Raw genomic sequence first — 25220 nt, 5'->3', positions numbered from 1 at the left:
AAGACAAGTTTTTACCTCTCCTCTGCATCAAGAAGAAATATTTCTGTAACTCAACCACCAAATTATTAAATAAAATTATTTGTAGATTATGTTAAACTCACTGCTTCCTTATCTTTTCTCTGTTTGTCTTCTGTTTACTACATAACTTTCAGCCAATAATAGTGATATGTGCAATGCTTTTTTTTTCTTTTTCTTTTTTTAATATGTAAACTGCAAACACTAGAGGTATTAGAACCTATAGTACTTAGTACCGTGCTTGGGTTGGAGGTTGAGATGACGAAAGAAGATATTTGTTGACATTGGACTTGAACTTCTGTAGTCCGACCAAAGAAAAGAAATCTCGCAGGTCATTCCAGTTTGCATTCTTGTAATGCCAAACAACACGAGGTTGGGAATAGCCATGAGATAAAGGCTCCATTGGAGAAGAGACAATCACCAAGTTGTGATCTGAAGTGCCTAAAGGACCTCTCACTTCGACCGTGTACTTAGAAGGGTTATGCCACATCACACATAACAATGATTACATCAAACACGCTGAGCAGTTGGATGAGTGTATTTATATTTAAGCACGTCGTCTAACAGGTGTGTGTGTGTGTGTGTGTGTGTGTGTGTGTGTGTGTGTGTGTGTGTGTGTGTGTGTGTGTGTGTGTGTGACAACACTAATTTCTCTTAAGTATTTTATCAAACAGTGAGTTTATCCTAGCAGTGGTTGTGTGGAACCTCTCAGTCCCTTATGAAGGGGCAGGGGGAGGCTTTTTTTTTTTTTTTGTTTAAGCTTAATGAAACCTTTTCTACCTTCCTAAATATAGGCCTAGTGTTAGTTGTGTTATTTTTTAACCAAGGTGATATTTTTTTTTTCACAGAGTACTTATGTAAAGTACAGGTGCCGTGTGAGACCCTTGTTTTTTATTCATTATAGGAGCACATCACCTTACTGGTCCTGCTCCAGTATTTCAGTTGTGCAATGAACAATATAGCCCAACGTAAGCCATTTTTATGCTTTCTGACTCTATCTAATTGAGTCAGAAAGCATAACAGTGGGGAAAACATTTTCCTCAACCTTGGGGAAAAATTTTAAGTCTTTCACTGTGTAATTAGCTAAAAAAAAAGTGGAAAACACATTAGAACTCTTGAAAGAGTTGTTCCCGAACCCTTGTAATGACTTTTGTGTAGAGCTCTATGAAATGCTCTAGTTTATCAGGTTTTTTTTTTTTTCTTTAATATATAACATTAATCCGTCTTTTGATATTGAAATATTTTAAATTAAGAAATATTGCTGAATATATAATGGAGTTCATAGACTCATGTTAACAGTATATCAAACAAAAACATGAAACGTGTGTTGAATTTTCTAAGCAGAAAAAAAAAAATTTCATGTGCATTTGAAATTTTGCATCCTCGGATTTCTGCATGGGAAAATGGAATTTACTATTAGGATAATGTTTTTATTTTATTTCACATTCCCCCCAATTTCTACTTGCATACATAATATTTTTTGTTTTTTAAAAATAAAATGTAAAAAAATCATTTTTGAAATATATTTAAATTTTTTTTATTAAAAATTAAAAACTTAAAAATAAGTACTGCAATCTATTAAGAAAAGATGATATTGGCATATTACAAGCAGAATTTAAAAAAAAATAAAAATTCAATTCAAGATCTTTCATAAGTAAAAAAACAGTTTGTCATCTGTTAGGTGTTTCAAGATTCCCTTGCAACAAACTGGAGGCATGTTGGCTTAAATAATCTAAATGGATCATATCACAAAAGATACTGGTTATTTATCATATCTAGGGGTACTAATTCATTGATGAATAAATGATTAAATATTTATAGCACATAACATTCATTTGAAACAAAATGCATTTCTCCTTCCATAATTTATAATTGAATTATGTAGCATTCATTTATAGTTTACTATCCCTTCCATCAGTGGGGAAGATGGATCGCAAATTGGTAACGCATATGACATACTCAATATCCTTCCTGATGAGGTAGAACATGCGTTGAAGAAAATGAATCAGAAAGCCCCGGGGGAAGATGAAGTTACTGTAGAGTTGTTAAAATTGGGAGGAAGAGACATGGCACAAAAACTGGCAAGACTCTTCACAAAATGCAAAATCTAGAAAAGGTGTGATGCCTAAAGAGTGGAATAATGCAACCATAGTTTTGCTGCATAAGCAAGGAGATAAATCAGAAATTGGAAATTATAGATCAATTAGCTGGTTATCCCACATCTACAAATTGTTCACAAGAGTCATCACTAACCGATTAGAAAGAATACTTGATGAGAATCAACCGAAAGAGCAAGCTGGCTTTAGGACAGAATTCTCAACTATGGATCACCTTCACGTAATGTCACAGCTAATGGAGAAAGCAAATGAATATAAAACACCATTATGCCTGGCATTTGTGGATTATGAAAAGGCATTTGACTCCATACAGCATATTGCAATGTTTCGGGCACTGGAAAGACAAGGCCCATATATTATGAATTTGAAGAAAATGTATGAGAATGCTACCTCCTTTATTAGACTAGACTAGACTAGACAAAGACAGTAGTAAATTTAAAACTGTGAAAGGAGTTCGACAAAAAGACCTCCAAAGTTGTTTACTGCTGTCCTTGAGGAAGCTTTCAGAAGATTAGACTGGTTGCAGAAAGGAATCAATGTGAATGGAGAGTACCTAAACCATTTACGATTTTCAGTTGACATTGTGGTCATAAGCCACGATCCCAAAGAATTAGAGGAAAATCTTATCAGTTATGCAGAGTTAGTAAGGATTTTGGACTAAAGATGAATATGGCTAAAACAAAAGTAATGATGAACAAGTATGCCACAGAAAGGGATATAATGATTGAAGGAGCAGTAATTGAAAAGGTGGAGTCATATACTTATCTGGGACAAATCATCAGCTGTAATAATGATAAATGGCTGGAAGTCAAGAGAAGAATAAATTTTGGGTGTATAGCATTCAGGAAATATAGTCACATACTGAGGAGCAATATCCAAATTTGTCTGAAACATAAAATAATGAACCAATGTATACTCCCCACTACGACTTACGGAAGTGAAACTTGGGCACTCACCAAAAGAATGGAAGAGAAGCTGAGAACAACACAGCGAAGAATGGAATGAATTGTATTGGCAATCAGACTGTTAGATAAGAAGACACGTGGATTAGGCAGCAAACTCAAGTAAAGGACATTCTTATCAAAACTAAGAACTAAAATGGTCTTGGGCAGGACACATAGCTCGAAGACATGATGACAGATGGACTAAGAGAATAACAGAATGGTATCCAAGAGGAGCTAGAAGAAAACCTGGAAGACAATGACAGTGATGGACAGATGAAATTCATGAATTTGTGGGTAGTAAATGGATGGCCATTGCACAAAACAGAAGGAACTGGAAAGTTGCTGGAGAGGCCTTCATCATGTAGTGGATTGATAATGGCTGATGATGATGATCCTTCCCATTGGATCAACTTCTTCACACAGAACTGTCTGCCATAGCAGCGGTATTCAGCCTTTTTTGCTGATTTACTGCTTTGCAGTTTTCTTAAAGAATGTTGTCTCCATTACATTTTTTCTATGAAATTTATACCTGCTAAATGCATTTTCAAGATAATACCTGTTCATAATACCAATGACAACTTGCAAATTAATCAGAATGCATGATTAACACAAATTTACCATATATAAGGTATTAAAACTTCATAGATAATTTTTTAGTAAAGCCAATTTCATATTCTGGGGGACCCACCAAAAAGACCTTACTTCCCTCCAAGAATATGCATACTACCAGTTGAATACTACTGTCCTACAATTCTTAGGTTCAGTTTCAAATTCAAGGTTGGTTACTTTCACCTGCTGACAGGCTCGTTTTGCCAATACTCCCAGAAACTGGGTGTGTATATAGGCAAGAAGCCTGCCAGCAGTTAATTGCCTATATGCACACCCAGTTTCTGGGAGCATCGGCAAGAGGAGTTTGTCAGCAGGTAAGAATTTAATCTCTTTGTAATTATCTTAGTTTTCCTGTTTTCTCTATTGTAAAGGTAACTTAAAATTTAATACTTTGCATCCATAATTTGTAAATTGTAATTGTAAGAGTAATATTGTAATTGTAAATTGGTAACTGTAATTATATTATTGGTAATTGTAATATTTTAAAATATTCAAATTTGTAACTCTTTCTATTTTTCTGTTCCCCCAACAGCTTGGTTTGATGATGGGTATCGGTAAGATACCTGAAACATCATGGTAATAGGCAAACAGCCTATTAAACTATATTTTTAATTTTCACATGGTATAAGAGTGGTTTTAATATAGTAATAACCTTAATGGAAAACAACCACATAACATCTTTCCCTAAGCTTATGGAAGAAGTTCTTATAATTAATTATTATTATACGCAATGGTAATTTGATTGTATAAGTTTAAGTATTTGTTGAAAGAAAGCCTCCTTATTTATTTTAATAAGTTATGTAAATTTTACAGTTCATTAATGTATTTATTCCATCTTTTCTATATTTTACTTATTGGATATCTCAAATATTGAGTCTAAATAGGACTACCTTTTTACCTCATTATTTATTGTTATTAAAATTTAGCAATTTTAATCATTGTCACTGATTGCTCCCATCAGAAGCATCACACAAGCACTCTTCCATGCTCTTTCATCAAATATATTCTTTAACTTCATAATTTGGTGAGCTTGATTATTGATATTGGTTTAAGAAAATATTTGCTGATCATATGCATTTTCATCAGTGTATTTTTACACTGATGTAATTTAAATTATTATTTTGGAAGAAATTTGTAATTAACTTTTACTGGTGGTTCTTCAAACTAAGGATGTATATCACTCAACTTTAATTTTTTCTAATCTCTCTCCCCCTCCCCCTTCTTCCCAGATATATCTTAAAGACATGTATCCTTGTAGGGTAAGAATAGAGAATTTCTGATTCATTACAGAAAATTAAATTTTCTTTTTATTCATTTAATATTATTATTTATTTATTTTCCGAAAGGTTAGGGAAAAGTTGCTAAGCAAACAAGTTTCACTGGAAAGGACAGAGAGGACTCGAAAGCTTAGGGAAATGAAAAAATATGGAAAAAAGGTAATGGCAGTTGTGAAATAAACTTGGTTAATTTTATAAATTTCTGACCATTTCATTTAACTTAATTTTAATTAAAAAGATTAAAAAAAAAACACTGTTGATAATTAAACAGATAACAGAAATTAATTTTTCTCTGACTTGCAAATATCTAAATGATTATTTCAGGTATTTGTGGATAAAAGTCTTTATTGATGGACCAACCAAATGAAACAAAATAATAAAACATACGTGCAAAGCAAAATCTAGTTACCGTCTAATGTAGGGTTTCCCAAAGTGTGGTCCACAGCCCGGTACCGCTCTGCGAAAAGAAAATACCGGTCCTCAAACAACTTATTTGAAATATACCTACATAAAACTATAAGAAAATTTACTTTCTTAAAATATGTCAATTTTATGTAAACTTTTGATAATAAACAAAGAAATGAATTACCTATCTTTTATTTATATTTACTGAAGTTAATGAATACCTAATTGTATTATTACTGGTATGTTAGGACTCCGTAGCTGAGTGGTCAGGAGCGGGAGTGCAGTAGCACGCACTCTTTGAGTAGACAGGGGTTCAAGCCCCTGACTGCTAAATATGGTCAACCTGCACTGGACCAGCGTGGCAGATTATGGTCCATTTCCCTCAGCATGAATTGTTCCATCCTGCAGTGGGTTGATAATGGATGCAGTTTACTTTTTTTTTTTACTGATATGTTAAATGTCCTAATGGTAGTAACATTATTTCCTGAACCTGTGAGTATAATTATTGAAAATACATTAATTTATAGCTATAGGTGGGCTGCAAAAAAAAAAATCTGCAAACACCAGTCTGTGCTTGAAAAAGTTTGGGAAACCCTGGTCTAATGTATTAATATCCACCTATATTGTAATCCAGATTGTTTATTTCTCCTTTGAGTTGTATAATATTATGTATATATTATTTTTATATATGTTTGAAAGTATTTCTATATATAATGCTTTGTTTAAATATTCGTGTATACATGATGTCCCAAAAGTCATGCATCATGGAACAGTAATAAAGTTTTTTTAATTGTTATTTTCCCGTGTTGCTGGTTTCCTGGTTTGTAATTTCACAGGATGGAGGGAAAATTACTCTGAAGGAAAAATTTACCATAATTTGCCATTTGGAGATGTTTAGGCAGCTTGTGGACCCGTTGCATGGAAATTTAACCAGCTACACCCAGAGAGCATAACTGTCACCTAATAAAACAAGATTCACTGTTAGACAAAGAGAACTGGATATGTCTGTGATCAACCATGCTACTAATGAAACAAATGCAATATCTATGCTTAGACAAGCTGTAACAAATCCAAAGGAGTCTGCATTCCTATAAGTAACAAATTTCACCAGTATAAGGGCAGTGATATAAGAGCATTCAACATACAGCATCGGAAACATTGCATTTCATTCACATAATTTGTTTTGGCACTCTGTAGGTATAATACTACATGCGATGATGTTCTGTCTACACATGCCAGTACATTTTTGAAACTAGATGGTCAGTTAACACACTATCTCAACTGAGTAGCAGAGTGTCGCTGTGTCAATTAGTTGTAATGTCTGATACTGAAAAATGTAACCCGAGAATTTGTTATTTGCTTTTCTGTACAATGTTTATTTTATGTTTCATCTAGATATTATTTCATGCAATAAATTAAAAATACATAGCTGCAAAGGGATACAGCCGCATTATTTATTTATTTTTTTTAAAATTAACTGTACAAAGTTAGGCAATGTTTCTTCTGCTGTGAATAGTGCATTAACTAGGCAGGTTTAAATTTTGCTAGCACAACAAAAATGAATTATGTTTACCATGAGACAGAAAACCAAAAAATCACCTATCTGTTTTCTCAATCAGAAAGTCCAATATATATATAGCTCATCAAAGCTATTGAAATATGGTAATATGAAAAAGAATTTTCCTTCTTCTTATTCTATTCTTTTATATATATAAAGTCGAACTAAATTTATAATGGGCATCAAGGGACCAACAAAATTTCCTCATTATAATTATTACTCAATATATCAGTGATGAGTTAAATCTACCTCCTATTTTTTTAATTCTCGATAACTTGATAAAAAGATAGATTCAAAAAACAAAAGAAATATTAGAGAGAAAAAAATAATATTAGTATATACCTACATGTTATTTCTACTAATATGCTTGTATCCGGTTTTTAAACAGATCCAGCCAACCGTTGTTACATACAAAATCATCATGTTCAAATTGTTTAGCAAATTTATCTGTTTGAGCCATCAAGATTGGGCCGGCTATTGAAAATCCAGCACTTCTTCGTGTAGTGAACCATTGAAGCAATGCTTCATCAACGTTTGTAACCTCACACTTTCTAAATTTTTTTTTTTTTTTTTTCCGGTTATGTTCTTTACCAGTGCTGATATGTAAGCATGTTTATTTTTCCATAATGTTGATACTGTTGAAGAGGACAAAGAAAACCTTTTACACACTTCAGTATTTTTTGTACCACATTCTAACAGTAATCCCAGAATAACATAGAAATTGATTGATACTACATTCAAGGTAGTGCAGAATGAAAAACTTAAGGTTAATTCAACATGAAGTTTTCTGAGCTGTGCAGACAGGCTTATAGGATAGCTTGTGGAGCTCTGTCAATGATATACAGAAATTTGCGCAAGAGGTGATTACCTTGTTGTATAATGCAATTATTAGGCTACTTCTTCAAAACTACATATAGATTTGGAAACTTTATTTTAGGAACGATATGCAGGCAGTCCTTGCTTTGCATGGTTCCAATATGCACGGATTTCAGTTACCACAGTTTAGTTAAATAACACCAGTCCTAACAACATGGTTCACATTTCAGTTACTACAATATATTAACTGTGAGTAATTGCATAAAGTACAAACTTCACTGCTAGCTTTTCAGTCTACAAATCACTATAAGTAATAGCTGCTAGCACGGATAAGGATGCTGCTGCTGTGAAATTTTCACCCCGATTCCAAAGATTAGTTAAGGCAAGTGGTTATGATGATCGTCAAATATTTAATGTTGATTAGACATATCTTTTTTGTAAGGCAACCCCATCAAGAACTTATGCAATGAAAGACCTAGGATCGCGAAGTGGCCATAAAGGAGTTAAAGACAGATTAACTCTTTTATTAGGAGGCAACACAGAGGGTGACTTTAAATTAAAATCTATGCTTATCTATCGGTCTGAGAATCCCAGAGCATTAAAAAATCAGCAAAGCATCTCTACTAGTCATTTGGCATGCAAATAAAAGGTCATGGATTACAATAACATGTCTCAATCGTATTTTTGTTCAGCTGTAGAGAGATACTGTAGGCAAAATAATTTAAATTTTAAAGCACTACTACTGTTGGATAATGCTCCAGGTCACCCTAATTCTCTTGGGGACTTGAATGGAAATGTGAAATTTGCTTTTTATCACAAACACAACCTCATTAATCCAGCCAATGGACCAAGGAGTTATTTCAAAAGCCTATTAAAGCCTATTATCTTAGACGGACTTTCGGACAGCCTATTGATGCTACAACTGGAGATCATACAATTTCTTTAGCTGTGTTTTGGAAGAAATATGACATAAAGCATGCAATTGAAAACATTCAAGCATCATGGCAGGAAGTAACAGTGAGTAATATGTGTTCAGTATGGCAGAAACTTTTACCACACTGTGCAAATAACTTTGCAGGATTCAAATCAAATCTAAATGGAGTTATAGAAGAAATAGCTGACCGTGAGAATGTTGACACTGCTGCCGTTCAAGAGGATCTAAATATGCAGCCAGAGGAACTTAGTGAAAACAAAATTATTGACATAAATGAGGAAAGCGGTTGTGACGAAAAGGGTGAAGATGTTCCAGAGAAGTGACGCTGGCAAAAAACTTCACATTAAAGAAACTCTTGCATATATTTCACGACATTGAAAGTGCAAAGGATAAAATGTTGGAAGCTAATTCAAACCTAGAAAGGATTACGACAATACGCCGAGGCATAGAAAAGATGCTTGCTCCACATTGTAAGTTATGAACATAATAATTTAATAGTCTTAGTCATGTTAGTTAGTTTTGAAAATTTAGCTAGAGATTTTGTAATTACAACTTAATATTCTTAGAGCTTTTGTATCGGTGATTTGGTACAAATACAAGTAAACCTCAATATATACGCTTTTGATCAGTTTGAGTTTTGGTTAATACGGTCACAAACATTTATACCATTCCTCTATATATGCCCACTAAAATTTTTAATAGTGCAGCCAATTATGAAACAAAAAATTCTTAACAACGTAAAAAAAAATGTCTGAAAACTGTCCGTAAACAGTCTTGCCAGATTGTGCTTCTATCGCTCCATTATCCTGCCATAAGCTCAGTTTCACTTAGGCAACCATCCAAGGCAGATGCGTCAAAGCAGTCTCTTCCCATTACTGTATTTCACACTGAGTATGCTAGTGCTAAGAACTAGCATGCAAGAAGCATGCTAGTTTGCCGCACCCTATAAAACGGAATTAGCTACTATTGTAAATTTTATGAAGAGAAAAAGAAGGCTACAACTATTCTAACAATACTTTAAAAATATTTTTCTAGAAAGTAGCATATCCATTTTTCACTCATTTTGTAGCTCATTTCTTTAATAAATGTTTTTTAGCTTACTTGCTTTCCATTATTCTTTATATTTCTATCTATGTACACAGTTAAAGTGTATTTTAAAGGCCTAAATTAAGTCTTGTGACAAATGTTCCAAAACATCATGGATGAATTAGAATTTTTCCCATTGGTTTTTAACTTCAATATATGTGGTTTCAAGATATACAGTACACTCATTGCACTAATTAACTGCGTATATCGAGGTTTACCTATATTGTATTTGTAAACTACTATCATAGTGCATGGTAGTGGAATTGTAGTGTTTTAATTATGGTAAATAAATAGCTCAAAGGTTCTAATTATGTAGGTTGGTATTTTTTTTTTTTTTTTTTTTTTTTTAGCAAACAAATTTTATTTCTAGTAAGGCTATAATTTATTTAAAACTTTAAGAATGTAAGGGCATAGCATAATAAGTATCAGTGTAGTCTAAGTATTTGCCATATAGTGCAAAGAAACCACAGTCTTTTGCTGCACTACAAAAAAAAGTAGATAAAAAAATACAAATTATGCAACTCCCTCCTCATACAGGTAGCTATCCATTTGACCTTTGAATTTCTTCAAACTGTCAGCGTCAGCTGCCTATCGGGGCAACTTGTTCCAGTAATCAACAACTTGCAGGCTAAAAGAAAAATTTCTGCAATCTAGTCTAAACCTTGTTCCCTGTAATTTGAATTTATGGTCCGTAGTTCTGGAACTCTTCATAACAGTGAAAATTCTGTCTTCATTAATTTTACTAACTCCCTTTCAGAGCTCTATAAAAATCATTCAGGCCCGTTCTAATGTGCCTGGTTGTCAAGCTCTGTAGCTCACATAGTTCAAGGCTTACCTCGTATGGTTGCCCTTTTTCCAGACTCAACATGCAAGTTGCCAATCTTTGGACCCTTTCAAGAAGGTCAATGTCTTTTTTCATATGAGGTCTCCATACTTGGACACAGTATTCCATATGCTGTCTAAAATTGTATTATACAATGGGATTATGACCTCCCTCTCTCTATTATTTGATAGATCATCAATAGGAAACCATGGGCTTTCTGGGCTGCCTGTTTACACTTCTCAGAAAACTTCATATTTGCCTGCATCATAACTCCCAGATACATTTCTTCCTCTACCTTTTTTAATTCAACCCACCAAGTGTGTAAATTATTTTAGGGTTGCTAATCCCCAGGTTTAAAACATTAAAACATAGATGCCACTTTTCTCACCATTTTTGAAGCCTGTTTAAGTTATCCTGAAGGGGTGCTGTTTGGCACTAATCATTAACAACTATTCATATCTTTGCGTCGTCTACAAATTTGTGAAAATCAGAAACAAGTGTGATCTAAGAACTGATCCTTGGGGAGACCCACTTCTGACCTTACACCAATCTGAAGTTATTCATTAATCACAACCCTGCAGCCACCCTGCAATCCATCTTAAAAGCTTTCTGATATTCCAAACATGTTCCAGCTTATGCAGTAACTTTTTATGAAGGACTGAATCAAATGCCTTGCTAAATTCGAAATAAACTGTCACAATTTTTCCTTAAATCCAGCTCATGAGTAACCGTTTCAAAATAGCCTTACCAGGTCAGTCAAACATTATTTTTATTTAACAGAACCATGTTGTGTCTTTCAAAATAAGAATTTTATCTAAATGTCTCTGGATTGCATTCTTAATCATTGACTCCAAGATTTTCTCTATCACTGAAGTACTAACCAGTCTGTGTTTACTAACTTCTCTTAGAACCACTTGTATCGGCGATACGGTGACATTTTTCCAATCCAAAGGAATATCTCCCCTGTATCCAATTATGCCCTCATAATTAACCTCAGTGGTTCAATGAACTTTCTGGCCACCTCTCAAAAAATTAATGGCTATATGAAATAAAATCCAGGAACTCAACTTGCCTTCAGGTTCAAAATTTTTGTGATAAATAGCCATCTTTCAGAATCACAAATTTCATGTGTGTCTCGGCCTCACTCGCACAGCCTCTCTTCAGTGTGAACATTAGCATTAGTAGAGGCATATGATGCAAGAAAGCAAGCTTATGCAACATCAGCCAAAAAAAACAAAAAAAAAAAACCTTCCACTTCGCCCCTCCATTCGTTCAAAATACCTGTCCAGCTGCACCTTAAATTTATTCAGGCTATCAATTTCCACAACAAGGGATGGAAGTCTGTTCCACCAACCAACTACCCGCTGGATAAAGGCAAATTTCCACACATCTATCCTACATCTGTCTTTCCTAAATTTGAATTTATGCCCTCTCAGGTAATTATTCTGAACAAGAGGAAGAATCCCATCAGCATTGAGCATGCTCAAACCATTCAAGGCTTTATACACCTCTATCAGATCACCTCAACAATGTCCTAGTCTCCAGACACTGTAATTTGCAAAACTTATGCCTTTCTTCGTAAGAGCAACCCTTTGTTCCATTCACTAACCTTGTTGCCCTTCTCTGTACTCGTTCCAGCAGCTCTACATCCTTTTTGAAATGAGGCCTCCAGACCTGTATACAGTACTCAGGGTGTGGCCTGATCATTGCCTTCTACAAGGGAATAATCACCCGGCTAGAAAAATTCCTGTATATCATTGACAAGACACCATGAGCTACTCTTGCAGCCCGTCTGCACTGCTCAGAGAACTTCATATCTGCCTGCACAATTATCCCCAGGTCCTTTTCATTCTCTACCACTGTCAGTGTAGTACCACAGAGTTGATACGTTGCTCTGAGGTTGCTGTTTCCCATATGTAGTACTTTACATTTGTCAATTGTTAAACATTTGTCAATGTTAAAGTGAAGGGTCTTTTGTCAGTAAAGACCAATGTGAAGTACCTATTCAATTCATCAGCAACATCAGCTGGGTTATCTAAAACTTTCTCAAACCCAGTATACAAGAGTGCGATTTGATTTTTCTTCTTTGTATTCATATATGTGAAAAATCCTTGTCCCCATTCTTTGCTCTCTTAACCAGTGATTTCACATACTCAGCCTTGGTGTTCTTTGTATGTAGTACTATTACAGATCAACTTGTAGCTATTGTAGCTTTCAGTACGTTTCCTCGCTCTGTAACTTTCCCATGCTGTCTTTTTCTGCTCTATTATACTGTCCAGTGCTATATTCATTCGTCTTGTCATCCTCGCCCCCCCCCCCCCCATGCTATATTTTCTTAATGGTATGTATGCATTCACAGCTTATTTGATTTTTGCTTTAAAAGTGTTCCATAACTGTAATGTATTCGCCCTCCCTCTGCAATTTTCCCAATTAATAGATGCCATGTAGTATCTTAAACTGTCATAGTCCTTTCTTTTTTTTTTATGAAAACCCCAAACATGAGAGGTATTAGAACCTATAGTACTTAGTACCATGCTTGAGTTGGAGGTTGAGAAGATGAAAGAAGATATTTGTTGACATTAGACTTGAACTTCTGTAGACTGTAATTTGCAGGAAATATGTATGAAGGAAGGTTGTTCCAGAAAACAGCAGTTGAATGAATTAACGAGGAAGATGAAAAGTTGGTTCTGTGAGTTTGAAGTTGGACAGTAAATGGATGTTGGTTTGTGGCGGCATCTATTGGAACTGTTTTAAAAGAGAGAGCGGGAATTATAGAAGCCAATTCAGAAGAACAGTGCCCATGGAAGTATCTGTAGAAAAGGAATGCAGCAAAAACAGTATGTCTATGAGACAGCGAGTGGAGAGACTCTGTTAGAGAGGAGTCATTAACCTAACTGCCCTCTCTGAATGGAATCTAGAATCCTGAGTGAGGTTTTGGGGGCACCATCCCAGATGTGGGAACAATATTCCATGGTATCGTGGATTTGCGATTTGTACAGAGTGAACAGCCTTTTGGAAGAAAAGTAACACCGAGAGCGAAAGAGAAAACCAATTTTTTTAGATGCAGATGAAGCAATATTTCTAATGTGCCTCTGCCAAGAGAGATTAGAAGTCAGGCTAATCCCCAAAGGAGATATATCATTTTGCCTAGAAATCGGAGTGTCACCAAAGATGAGCATAGGAGCAGAAGAATCCTTTTTTGCAAGATATAAGACAAGACTGAGTTTTAGAAGGATTGAAATCAACTAAGTCGTCTTTATCCCACTGGAGATTGGCATTTGAGGAATTGGTCACAAATAAGAGAAAACTGGATAATCAATTACAAGAAACAGTTGGCAAACCATAAGATGGGAGCTTGTTTAGAAGACCTTTATACCAAACATGATCAAAAGCCTTTGAGATGTCAAAGAGCAACTGCTAGTGTTTCACCAAACTTTTCCATTGAATTTGTCCATAAATGGGTAACATGAGCCAGAATATCACAGTGGATCGACACTGACGGAATCCATACTGGCAATCGTTGATCAAATGAAGGGTTTCTAGGTAGTTTAAGAGTTGGTGGTTAATTGATTTCTCCATTACTTTAGAAAAGGTAGAAGTAATTGCAATGGGACAATAATTAGATGTAAGGGATTTGTCACCCTTTTTAGGAACTGGCTGGATATGAACAAATTTCCAAGCAGAAGAAAAAACACCGTTGGAATAAGAAAGTGAAAAAAGGTGGCAAAGAACAGGAGTAAGTTCAGGAACACAAGTTTTGAGAACAAATGGAGAAATACCATCATTTTACTGAAATTAAAACCTGTACTTATTATTGTTCAAGATTTAGGCCTAAATGGATGCCAGATGAACTAATTGGACATGTGGCAGAGAAGAAAAATGCATGGGATACATATAAATTAACAGGTGACACAGAAGACTATGATAAATATAAGCTGGTCTGTAATCAAGTCACAAAGGAGGTTAGGCAGGCAAAGGCAGATTACAAGAAGTCTTTGGCAAAAAGACTTTTTCTTTGCATCCTTTGGCAAAGGATGCAAAGACACTAGCAAGACTTTTCTCAATTTATTGTATGATATCAAGGGAAGCAATACCCTTGATCCGATTATCAGCAATGATTCTTCATGCATTAAGAATTGCACATCAAAAACCCACTGGATGACAGTGATCATGATGTACTAATGTATTTATTTAAAGACATCACTACTGTCAGGGAGAAAAGAGAAGGACTTTTGGTTTTGTAAGAGTGACTGTTAGTGGTCTTGAACAGTTTTAAAATTCTATGCAGTGGGACAAACTGTTGTTACCAACAGCAAATTCTAAATGGGAAACATTAAGGGAAGTAATTGTAGAAGTGGGCCAGTAAATCAAAATGGCTATTACTAGACTTTTCATATCAAGTAATACTGTTCGAGGTTTTTAGTCCCTTGATGTGGGCTCCTGTACGTGGTGAGGGACCTCTTAGTGATGCTGCTGGTCCTCTAGATTAGCATCACTGGGATCCACAGTCTAGGTTTCAGGCTGACACCATAGGAATTTGGTGGGTTTGCTGTGCACTATGACCGTGGAAACTTGGGAAGTGGGATCTGGTGGTTGACGTGGCCCAGCTTCAACACACCACTTTGGCCACAGCTGCAACAGGACAGGTGGTCATGGATGGCTTGGCTGGGGATCAATTGGCTAGCGGGTTTGCTTGTAAAGGTCAACTGTGTCCATGCCATGTCTCTTCTCATGGTCCAAGGGACAGGATCCAGCCTGGTGGCGATGCGGGTATGGTTTCTGGCTATCCCTGGTGTCCCACTCCTGAACGCATTTATTGCTTGATGGATAGTGGGCATTTAGGCTCCATGGTGGGTGGGTAGCCCAGGCACTGAACCAAAACAAAATCTCCATGAATCCTGACAAAGTGAATTCTTCTGGAGCTCCAACCCGGTCTCTATCTATAAACTTGAATATTGACCAGGATTGTGCATAGGGGGTACAAATTCAAATTAAGGAAGGACGGTTGCAGAACAGATGTGCAGATGTTTGCCTTCAGCCAATGAGTGGTTGATTGTTGGAACAAACATCCATCTGTTGTTGTGGAAGTTGATAGTTTAAATAAATTCAAGGATGAACTAGACAAACTATTTGAAGGAATGAATGGTGAAATGGGAGATGTCATTTTTTTTTTTTTTTTTTGGCTGATGCTGTATAAGCTTGCTTTCTTGCATCATTTGCCACTGCTAATACTAACTTCATCAATCTCATAGAACCAATTTTTCTTCTTCTTCATTTATTCCTTCAACTTCCATTTTTTTTGGAACAACCTTTCTTCACGTGTATGTCGATTTCTTGAAAATGGTGAATTTTCTTGAATTTATAATGTACACAAATTCAAGTCTAATGTCAACATGTATCTTCTTTCATCATCTCAACCTTTAACTCATACACAGTATGAAGTACTATAGGTTCTAATATCTTTTGTGTTTGGGGTTTTCTATTAGAAATGAGAGAGCGTTACTTTGTATTGGTTTCAATATTGTCTGGTCCAATGTGATGTAATGCTTTTGTTTATAGATATGTAAGATTCCAATTCGATTATTATTCTCCCATCTGAATCACCTGGTTTATGGCTATAACCTAGAACCATCACAGTTGTCTTCCGTCCTTTGTCCTCGGGGTGTTCTTTATTCATTGGATAGCCTCACAATCATAATCTTACCTTGATATTCTTTATAATCCCCTGCACTAGGCAAGCACTGTTATAATTGAATTTGCAATGTAGGAGGTAAGAAGGCCATATTCGATAGAGTGGTAATATAGTTGGATGCCATTTTACCATTTTATCATCATTATAGTTTAAGTTCCCGAAACACGCATCATATTGTCTTATAACATAATCTAAAATTAATAATTTTTTTAGTTTTAATTGCTTCTGATTTGGTATTGCTTGTAACTTTTACTGATATTAATGTGAATGTCTTCATTTTTGTTTGAGATATTATAATAGGATTAACAATATCAAAATAGTAACTTTTTATGAAAGCTTAACAAGAATGACATAAGGTGCTGGAAATGTTCAGAGAGAAACTCTGTGAAGTTCTTCTCACTAAACCGTTATAAAAGTTAGATAATATTTGTTTTTGATAAAGAAAATATGAGCATTTGATTAGTTTTACTTACAAGTAAATGTTTTAAGGCTCCTCCCCAAAATTTGCAATGGTTTTCTTCAGAAATTTATTCAGAAAGTGAGTAGCATATTTCAAAATACATATTGGTTATATTTCATTTATAATTTATCCCTTTTCAGCTTCAGCAAGAAATTATTCAGAGGAGGCAAAAAAATAAAAAAGAAATGATGGAATCTTTAAAAAAATACAAAAAAGGTATGTTACTTTAATATAATATAACATACTTCCTCTGTATTTTGATTAGCAAGATAAGTTTTTTTAAACTTAATTTTTGTAATGATTTATGGTTTCTCTATGAAAATAAATGCTTACTAATAAAATCAGACTATTTTGTTTATACAGCAGGCTTCTTTGTGGAAGTTTTGTAAATATGATTCTTTGTTCATAAGTTAAATTATTAATCTCTTCTTATTTTGACTTGATTGTCTAATATTTGAGTGAAATTATTGTTAAAAATGAATTCAGAACTTTGACTTTTTCTTTATATTTTCAAAGGTGTTTTCTTACCACCAATCTGTTGTAAATGATATGTATCACTGCATTTAGGAATCTGTTAGCTTAGCTTAGCATAGCATAGCAGAGCAGCAAAGCAATGGGCATAAAATAGCAGGAGTGCTTTGTCAAAAAAAAATGTGCAACTTGTGAAATGTATACGGAACTTTCTGGAAGAGGATATGATCTAGCCATGGAGGATGTCTTTGTGTGTATATGTGTGCGCTAGATGCAAAGAATGTGAAGAAATTTGGTGCCAACTCAGTATTCTGATGGGTGTTCTATGGGAGTTTGAGGAGTAGGATAGATGCCCTCGAAGGAACTAAATACTCCTACAAGAGTTTGAGGAGCAGGATAGATGCCCTCGAAGGAACTAAATACTCCTATGAGAGTGTGAGGAGCAGGATAGATGCCCTCAAAGGAACTAAAACAAGGAACCCATCAAGCTCTCAGCTGCCCAACTCAATGGCAGGGCTCACTTTTCTGCATCAAGTAATACAGCGGCAATCTTCAAAGCAGGATGTGCTGGTCCACACAGGAGCTAGTTATTGTCGGTGACTCTATTGTCAGAGAGATTTGTAACATATTGTGAAAAGGGGATTGGTGAAATAGGACCAGGGTATGTCTGCCAGGGACAAAAGTTGATGACATTGTAGAGCAGGTTCTGCTGCCACAAGCTGAGGCATGTATTATGTAAAGCCTCTGAACATTGCATGAGGTATGTTTTACCATGTTACCAGGATGATATCCCGTAGATATGTGATAGTCAGTGGTGGAGGATCCAAATGCCAGATCATGTTGATCCATGCAATCCCAGAGAAATCCTGTGGGATTCATATCCAGCAGATTCAGCAGCCAAGATAGAACCTGGAAGTAACATTCATATTCGCTGAACCTATCTCGAACAATACTGGCAATGTGGAAAAGTTCATTATCCTGCTGGAACACACCTGTGCCACCTGGGAAGAAGTCACCAGGAAAGGGTGTGCCTGATCAACCACAATGGATATGTAATTTTTTGGATTTAGAGTGTGACTTGGGGATATGAGGGCTCCAAGAGGTTCCCAGGAAACATTCCCCCCCCCCCCATAAAAAAACATAACATCGCCACCACTTGTCTGTTCCTGTTGGGCCAGAACATCGGGGTGTCTCTTTAGTTTGTTGCTGGACCCACCATCTGCTTTCCACGCAGTATAGCAAGAATTGTGATTCATCGGAAAAGCAACTTTTTTGTTCTGGTTCTCAGTAGTCCAACAATGCTATTCAAATGAAAAATTTAGGCATCGTTGGCGATGGGTAGCCATAAGCATGCATATCTTGACCAGATGCCTACTCCAGGAGGCCCCTACAGGAGAGTGTTCGTTGGATCGTTGTCCTTGTTAAAGTCCATGGTCAGATGTTCCATCATTTTCCATCACTCAGCTCTCACAAGGCAGGTCTGCCCACATTCACCATGACAATCAGTGAGGCATGGGCACCCACCTTTGTCTTGGCAATTACTGCCCTGTCTCCTACCAGTCCACTCTTTGAACACCTTAGCTACAGCACTCCGCAGACAGCCCTTCTGAAATTGATGAAATGAAATTTTTTGTGGTTTTAATTTTTGAATATTTTATTCTAGTGATTGGCAATCAAGATATTGTGAAAATCAAGTCAAAATAAGAAAAGGTTAATATTTAAAAACATTTAAGTTCTCAATTTTTTTATAAAACTTCAGAATTTCATGCAGAAATTCTTCAGAACTTCTTCTACAAAGTGTAAATTCTTCTACACTATCACATTCATTATGGGAAACCCACTCATGTGCAGAAAACTCATTTGTAAAAGGGTAAATTGCCAGCCACTTGTCCTAACTTTTCACCATGGGGAGAAAAGCCTTGCCAGAACACATGATACTCTTCCAAGTGTTGATTGAGCAGAAGGTACAAGGATATCGCCCATCCCAAAGCCATAAGGAAATGAGCCAAAATCTGCTGGTAGAGGTGTAGAGAAATCGATAGTTGAAGTGAAGGCACAAACTGTAACCTCTATAATCCAAATTAAAATTTTGATTTTAATGAGTTTGTCAGTTTGTTGCAAGAAATGTTCCACATCATGTTTCCCAACACCTCTTTTCTTAGGAACTTGCATATAATTCTGCTGCCTACCTTTCTTGTATTTCCTTATATTATTTTAGTGATATTACTTTGTAATGAAGCTGATTAAAGCAAAATTGACAATGTTCCCCTTGTTTTTAATGTTTTAAACTAATTATTAGCTTTACTCTGTTATCAGCAAACACCAATTTAATTGGACTGCAGAGTAAGTGTAATTATTTTAGAAAAGCTAATTTAGTCTACATAATGTCCTACAAACAATAAATCTCAAATATATTTATATTTTAATGATGTAGGGCAGCAGGATAGTTTAGAATTTTTGGATGAAACTACATCCTCAAAGCAATCTGGAAAACAACCTATCAAGAAAACTAAAAGGTAATTAATTTAATATAGTATTGTAACTGTGTGTATTTAATTTTATTGTTGCAGGATTTATTTTAAGTGCAGTAAAAAATGACCTAGAACCAAAAGCAAATTTAAAACAGCTTTTAAAAAAATTAAAATTCATCTTGAAGATTAAGAATAGTAATTTCGAAGCTGTTTTGCTACAGGGATAACAGAAAAAAAAAAGAGGAAGAAAAAAAAAAAGAAGATGATCTCAGTATTTTTTGATGAAGGAAGTCTAGATTTTTTTTCTTTTTTACCCATCTAAATCATATAACTGGAATGCCTGTAAATAATTTAAATGGAATTGAGTGTTTGCTTTTGTCACTCCATGCTTTAGGTAGTTTTTTTTTTTTTTTTTTTTTTTATATTAGAGGCTTTAAACTTAAGGTAGCTTAATTTCAAAGGCTTATTATTAATGCTGTATTTGAGTTTTCACTTCCATTGATCATACTGGATTACTTGAACTGCTGCTTTTGCTAGTCTCATCTCAGACTACAGGGTCCATTTTACCAGCCACTGTTTTGATACTTCTGAAGACTAAAATAGTATCACTTTACATATCAAGCCATGGAACAGAAGCATCATTTCATATAAATACAGAATAAATTACTCTCCCCAGAGAGCTTATCTTATGACTAATGTGGAAATACTACTTCATGAAGTAGTATTTCACGAAGTAGTATTTCACCACTTGTATAAACTTGTAATTTTCATAGTCTGAAACTGATATTACTCTACTAGGAATGATTGCCATATTGCTCTTTCTCCCTGAAAGAATTTGTTACACATTTTCAGTAGGAAAATTCAGCCAACCAGCCTGAAATTTTCAAGCCTAAGGTTAGCTATAAATATTAGTATTAATATTAGAATGCATTACAGTGGACAGTTGATATAAGGAAGCTAGGCTTTTGCCACATTCACAAAAAAAAAGTCCTGTTTCCTTATCATTTCCTATGCAACATATGACAGTGAGTCTACATACTGTCAGATGTTATGATTCACTGAGGGGAGTGAGTTGATGTTCAGAGCAAATTCAATCTGGGGGCTCATCAGAGACTCAGGTGGATGATATTATGTCGGGCAGCTTGCTCTCAAATTCAGTCCCAGAAATGGATCAACTGGTGCTTTGGTTCCATAGACGGTACAGAGTTGAATTCCCAGTTAGTCTTAATTGGGGATTCACTTGTGAGGGTGACAGGGTCTATATTCTGTAAGAAAGGCAGATTAGCATTAGCATTAGTAGAGGCATTTGATACAAGAAAGCAAGCTTATGCAGCACCAGCCAAAAAAAAAAAATAAATAAATAAAATAAAATAAAAATAAATAAATAAAAAATAACCACTTCACCACTCTGTTCGTTCGAAATACCTGTCCAGCTGAGCATTAAACTTACATAGGCTATCAACTTCCACGACAAGGGATGGACGTCTGTTCCACCAACCAACTACCTGCTGGCTAAAGGCAAATTTCCGCACATCTCTCCTACATCTGTCTTTCCTCAATTTGAATTTATGCCCTCTCAGGTGATTATTCTGAGCAAGAGGAAGAATCCCATCAGCATTGAGCATGCTCAAACCATTCAAGGCTTTATACACCTCTATCAGATCACATAGCAGATGCCTAGTCTCCAGACACTGTAATTTGCAAAACTGAAGCGTTTCTTCGCAAGAGCAACCCTTTGTTCCATTCACTAATCTTGTTGCCCTTCTCTGTACTCATTCCAGCAGCTCTACACCCTTCTTGAAATGAGGCCTCCAGACCTGTATACAGTACTCAAGGTGTGGCCTGACCATTTCCTTATGCAAGGGAATAATCACCTCCTTATCCCTGCTAGAAAAATTCCTGTATATCATTGACAAGACACCATGAAATACTCTTGCAGCCCGTCTGCAATGCTCAGAGAACTTCATATCTGCCTGCACAATTACCCCCAGGTCCTTTTCATTCTCTATCACTGTCACTGTAGTACCACAGAGTTGATACGTTCCTCTGGGGTTGCTGTTTCCCATATGTAGTACTTTACATTTGTCAATGTTAAACTTCATTTGCCACCTCTCAGCCCATCTGTTCAACCTTTCCAGATCCTGTTGCAGCAGCATAGCATCAGTAGTGGCCTTAACAACTCTGCCAACCTTTCTATCGTCTGGAAACTGGGACATTAAGCTTGATATACAATCATCAATATTATTTATAAATACAGAAAACAATAATGGACCCAACACTGAATCCTGAGGGACTCCACTAATATAGTATCCAATCAAATTGGTCAGGCAAGACTTCCCCTTAACAAAACCATGCTGTGTCCGAGCTATAACTGAAGTCTTGTCTAGATGATCCTGCAGTTCTTCTTTAACCAGTGCCTCCATTAATTTTCCTGGAACAGAAGTTAAACTCACAGGTCTATAATTACTTGTGTCAGCCTTTGATCCTCCTTTGTGAATTGGGGTCACATTTGCACATCTCCAGTCTATGGGTACCTCCCCTGAGTCCAAGGAAGCTCTCATAATTATGGCTAAGGGTTTGCTTACTTCCTTTGCTGCCTCCCTTAATATAACTGGATAGATCCCATCCACCCCAGGTGCCTTTCTTGTGTTTATCTTCAACAATTTCTCCTCCACTTTACTCTCAGTTATTAAAGATTATCTAGCTTACTGCCAGAGTTGAATACACCTCTGGCATTCCCCTCGAATAACTCCACATGTGTGAATATTTTGCATCGACACATGTCGATGCAAAATATTCATTTAGTTTGTCAGCTACCTGAGCAGGATCATCAACAGTTGAACAATCAATATCAAGTGGACCGATCTGATTCATCGCCTTCCTTCTAGAGTTTACATAGGTAAAGAACTCTTTTCTGTTTTTCTTTGCATCCTTTGCCAAAGATTTCTCATCTGCCTTTTCCTGCCTAACCTCCTTTGTGACTTGGTTCCAGACCAGCTTATATTTATCATAGGCTTCTGTGTCACGTGTTAATTTATATGTATCCCATGCATTTTTCTTCTCTGCCATGTGCCTCATTAGTTTATCTGACATCCATTTAGGCCTAAACCTTGAACAATATTTCTTAGTTGGTATGTAAAGCCTAGTAGCATCCATGATAAGTTATTTGAATGTGCTTCCCATTTTGAATTTGCTGTTGGTAACATCATCAGTTGGCCCACTGTATAGAATTTAAATGCTGTCTCAGACCATCGTAGTTGCCTTTATGAAAGCAGTAACCCTTCCCTTAACCCCTGATGGTATTTATCTCTTTGAGTAAATCCCACTTGAGAATACTGTGATCACTGTCACCTAGTGGTTCCTTTATCTGCAGATTCACTACTGATAATCAAATCAAGTATATTACTCCCTCTAGTTGCCTCCTGAACATGCTGATGTAGAAAATAATCATCCAATAAATCCACAAAAGCCTTGCTAGTGTGTGAGTCACCAGCTCACAAATTCCAGTCACTATATGGGAAATTAAAATTCTCCATTATAAGACTCTCTGATTTACTGGCCACTCTATGTCCCTGTACATTTTCTTATTATACTCATCAGAGTCATTAGGCCTATAGCACACTCCTACTCTCAATTTTGATCTCCCAATGCTTATGTCACACCAAACTGACTCGACACTGCACTGTCCAGCAATGTCAACTGGCTTTACTTCCTTGGATTTTATGTATTTCTTAACTAATAGTTTAATCCCTTCTCCCTTCCTGTCCTGTCTATCCTTTCTGTAGAAATTGTACTCTCCAAATTTCAGTCCTGCATTCCTTATATCTGTGTGACACCACGTTTCTGATATCCCAACAATATCCACCTTTGATGCTTTGAGCTATACCTCAAATTCATCAAGTTTATTTACCAAACTCCTAGCATCGGTGTACACGCAAGTATACAAGAACCTGTTCCTATTCTTAGCTACCCTAACACAACCCATGTGTTTACTTGTACCGCTATGACTCCCAGCAGTCACTGAAACATCCTACATCTTGTTTTCCAGGCTTCGCTCATTCCAATAGAAGCAGTGCAAGAATCACTTTCACCTCTGCCAGTGGCTACTGTTAATCTATTAGTCCTTGTATCCCCCCCCCCGAGCTAGCAGTTTTCCGACCCACCTAACACTGCCTCGATAGCATCAGCAAATATTCTTGCACCCTTTCTGTTTAAGTGTATCCCATCCCTGTAGAAGCAGTCTCTCTGTTAACAAGTACAGAACCAGGTAGAAAAAAATTCTACCCCTTGAGCCTTGCACAGTCTTTCCAGGGCCGAATTGATCAACAAGGCTCTCATCATATACTCCCTCCTATCGTGTCTGGGCAGAATTACAGACACTTTCAAATTCAACCCTAATTCACAGCTTTTTTTCAACAGTGACCTGTACTAAATACAGTATATAAAATGTATAGCAAAATAATAATATATAATATAATTAAAATCATCCCTGATGAAATTATTATTATTATCCATATGGTGCAAGGAAGCATGAGGCTTATGCTGCACCAGCCAAAAAAAATTTCTGAGTTGCCCTGTGTGTGTGTGTGTGTGAGAGAGAGAGAGAGAGAGAGAGAGAGAGAGAGAGAGAGAGAGAGAGAGAGAGAGAGAGAAGTAGAATATTAATAGAAGAACAGGCAGGATTTAGAAAAGGAAGACCATGTACAGATAATATATTTATACTAAAACAAATAATAGAAAAATGAAAAGAGTTTAATTTAGAAACACATTTAGCATTTATAGATTATGAAAAAGCATTTGATCAAGTAAACAGACCAAAACTATGGGACATATTGATAATAAAGGATACCCAAAGCATCTTACAAAAATAATACAGAGTTTATATCAAGGAACAAAAATAGTAATAGATATAGATAATAAATTAACAGAAGAAAGTATAATAAATCAAGGAGTTAGACAAGGATGTAGCTTGTCACCATCATTGTTTAATATATATATCAAGGATATGATATGTAAGTGGAAAGAGGAAATTATTACAGGTATATATTTAAATACAAAGAATAGGATTAATACACTGTTATTTGCAGATGATCAAGTAATTATTCAAGATAGTGAAGATAATTTACAAAGAGCAGTATTTAAATTAAACCAAATAACAGAAGAATATAAAGTTAAAATATCAACAATGAAAATTAGAACAATGGCTTTTAAGGGAAAAAATACAGTTAGAACAAAAATAGTTATAGACAATAAAATATTAGAACTAGTAAAACATTTTAAATATCTAGGATGTGATATAACATATGAGGTCAAAGATTTGAACCAGAAATTGGCAAAATTTCAAAATATATGTGGAACAATAAAAAGAACTCTGGCTAAGAAAACAAGGAAAGAAACACGATTGAAATTTTACAAAGTAATGGCAATACCAGCACTTCTTTATGGTTCTGAACCATGATACTGAAACAAAGAGACATTAATAGAATACAAGCTGCAGAAGTGAAATTTTTAAGATATGTTAAAGGATGTACTAAATTAGATA

At 35.6% G+C, this 25220-nt stretch overlaps 1 protein-coding gene across 2 annotated transcripts in view; it reads left to right on the top strand.

Moving 5' to 3' along the window:
• LOC150086970 (putative rRNA-processing protein EBP2) overlaps nucleotides 1-25220 on the top strand; it is a 169098-nt gene that overhangs the window by 83069 nt on the left and 60809 nt on the right. For both annotated transcript variants that reach the window (XM_090371714.1, XM_090371713.1), the window contains exons 5-7: nucleotides 5032-5121; nucleotides 16877-16952; nucleotides 19642-19723. In XM_090371714.1, coding sequence (XP_090227840.1) covers nucleotides 5032-5121; nucleotides 16877-16952; nucleotides 19642-19723 — 248 coding nt within the window. The remainder of the gene's footprint in view (nucleotides 1-5031; nucleotides 5122-16876; nucleotides 16953-19641; nucleotides 19724-25220) is intronic.

Source organism: Mastigoproctus giganteus, chromosome 4, assembly GCF_048544385.1.
Source record: "Mastigoproctus giganteus isolate SK-2022 chromosome 4, ASM4854438v1, whole genome shotgun sequence".
Taxonomy (NCBI): Eukaryota; Metazoa; Arthropoda; class Arachnida; order Uropygi; family Thelyphonidae; genus Mastigoproctus; species Mastigoproctus giganteus.
The sequence above is the reverse complement of the archived record's forward strand: the minus strand, read 5'-3'. Positions and strand labels throughout refer to the sequence as shown.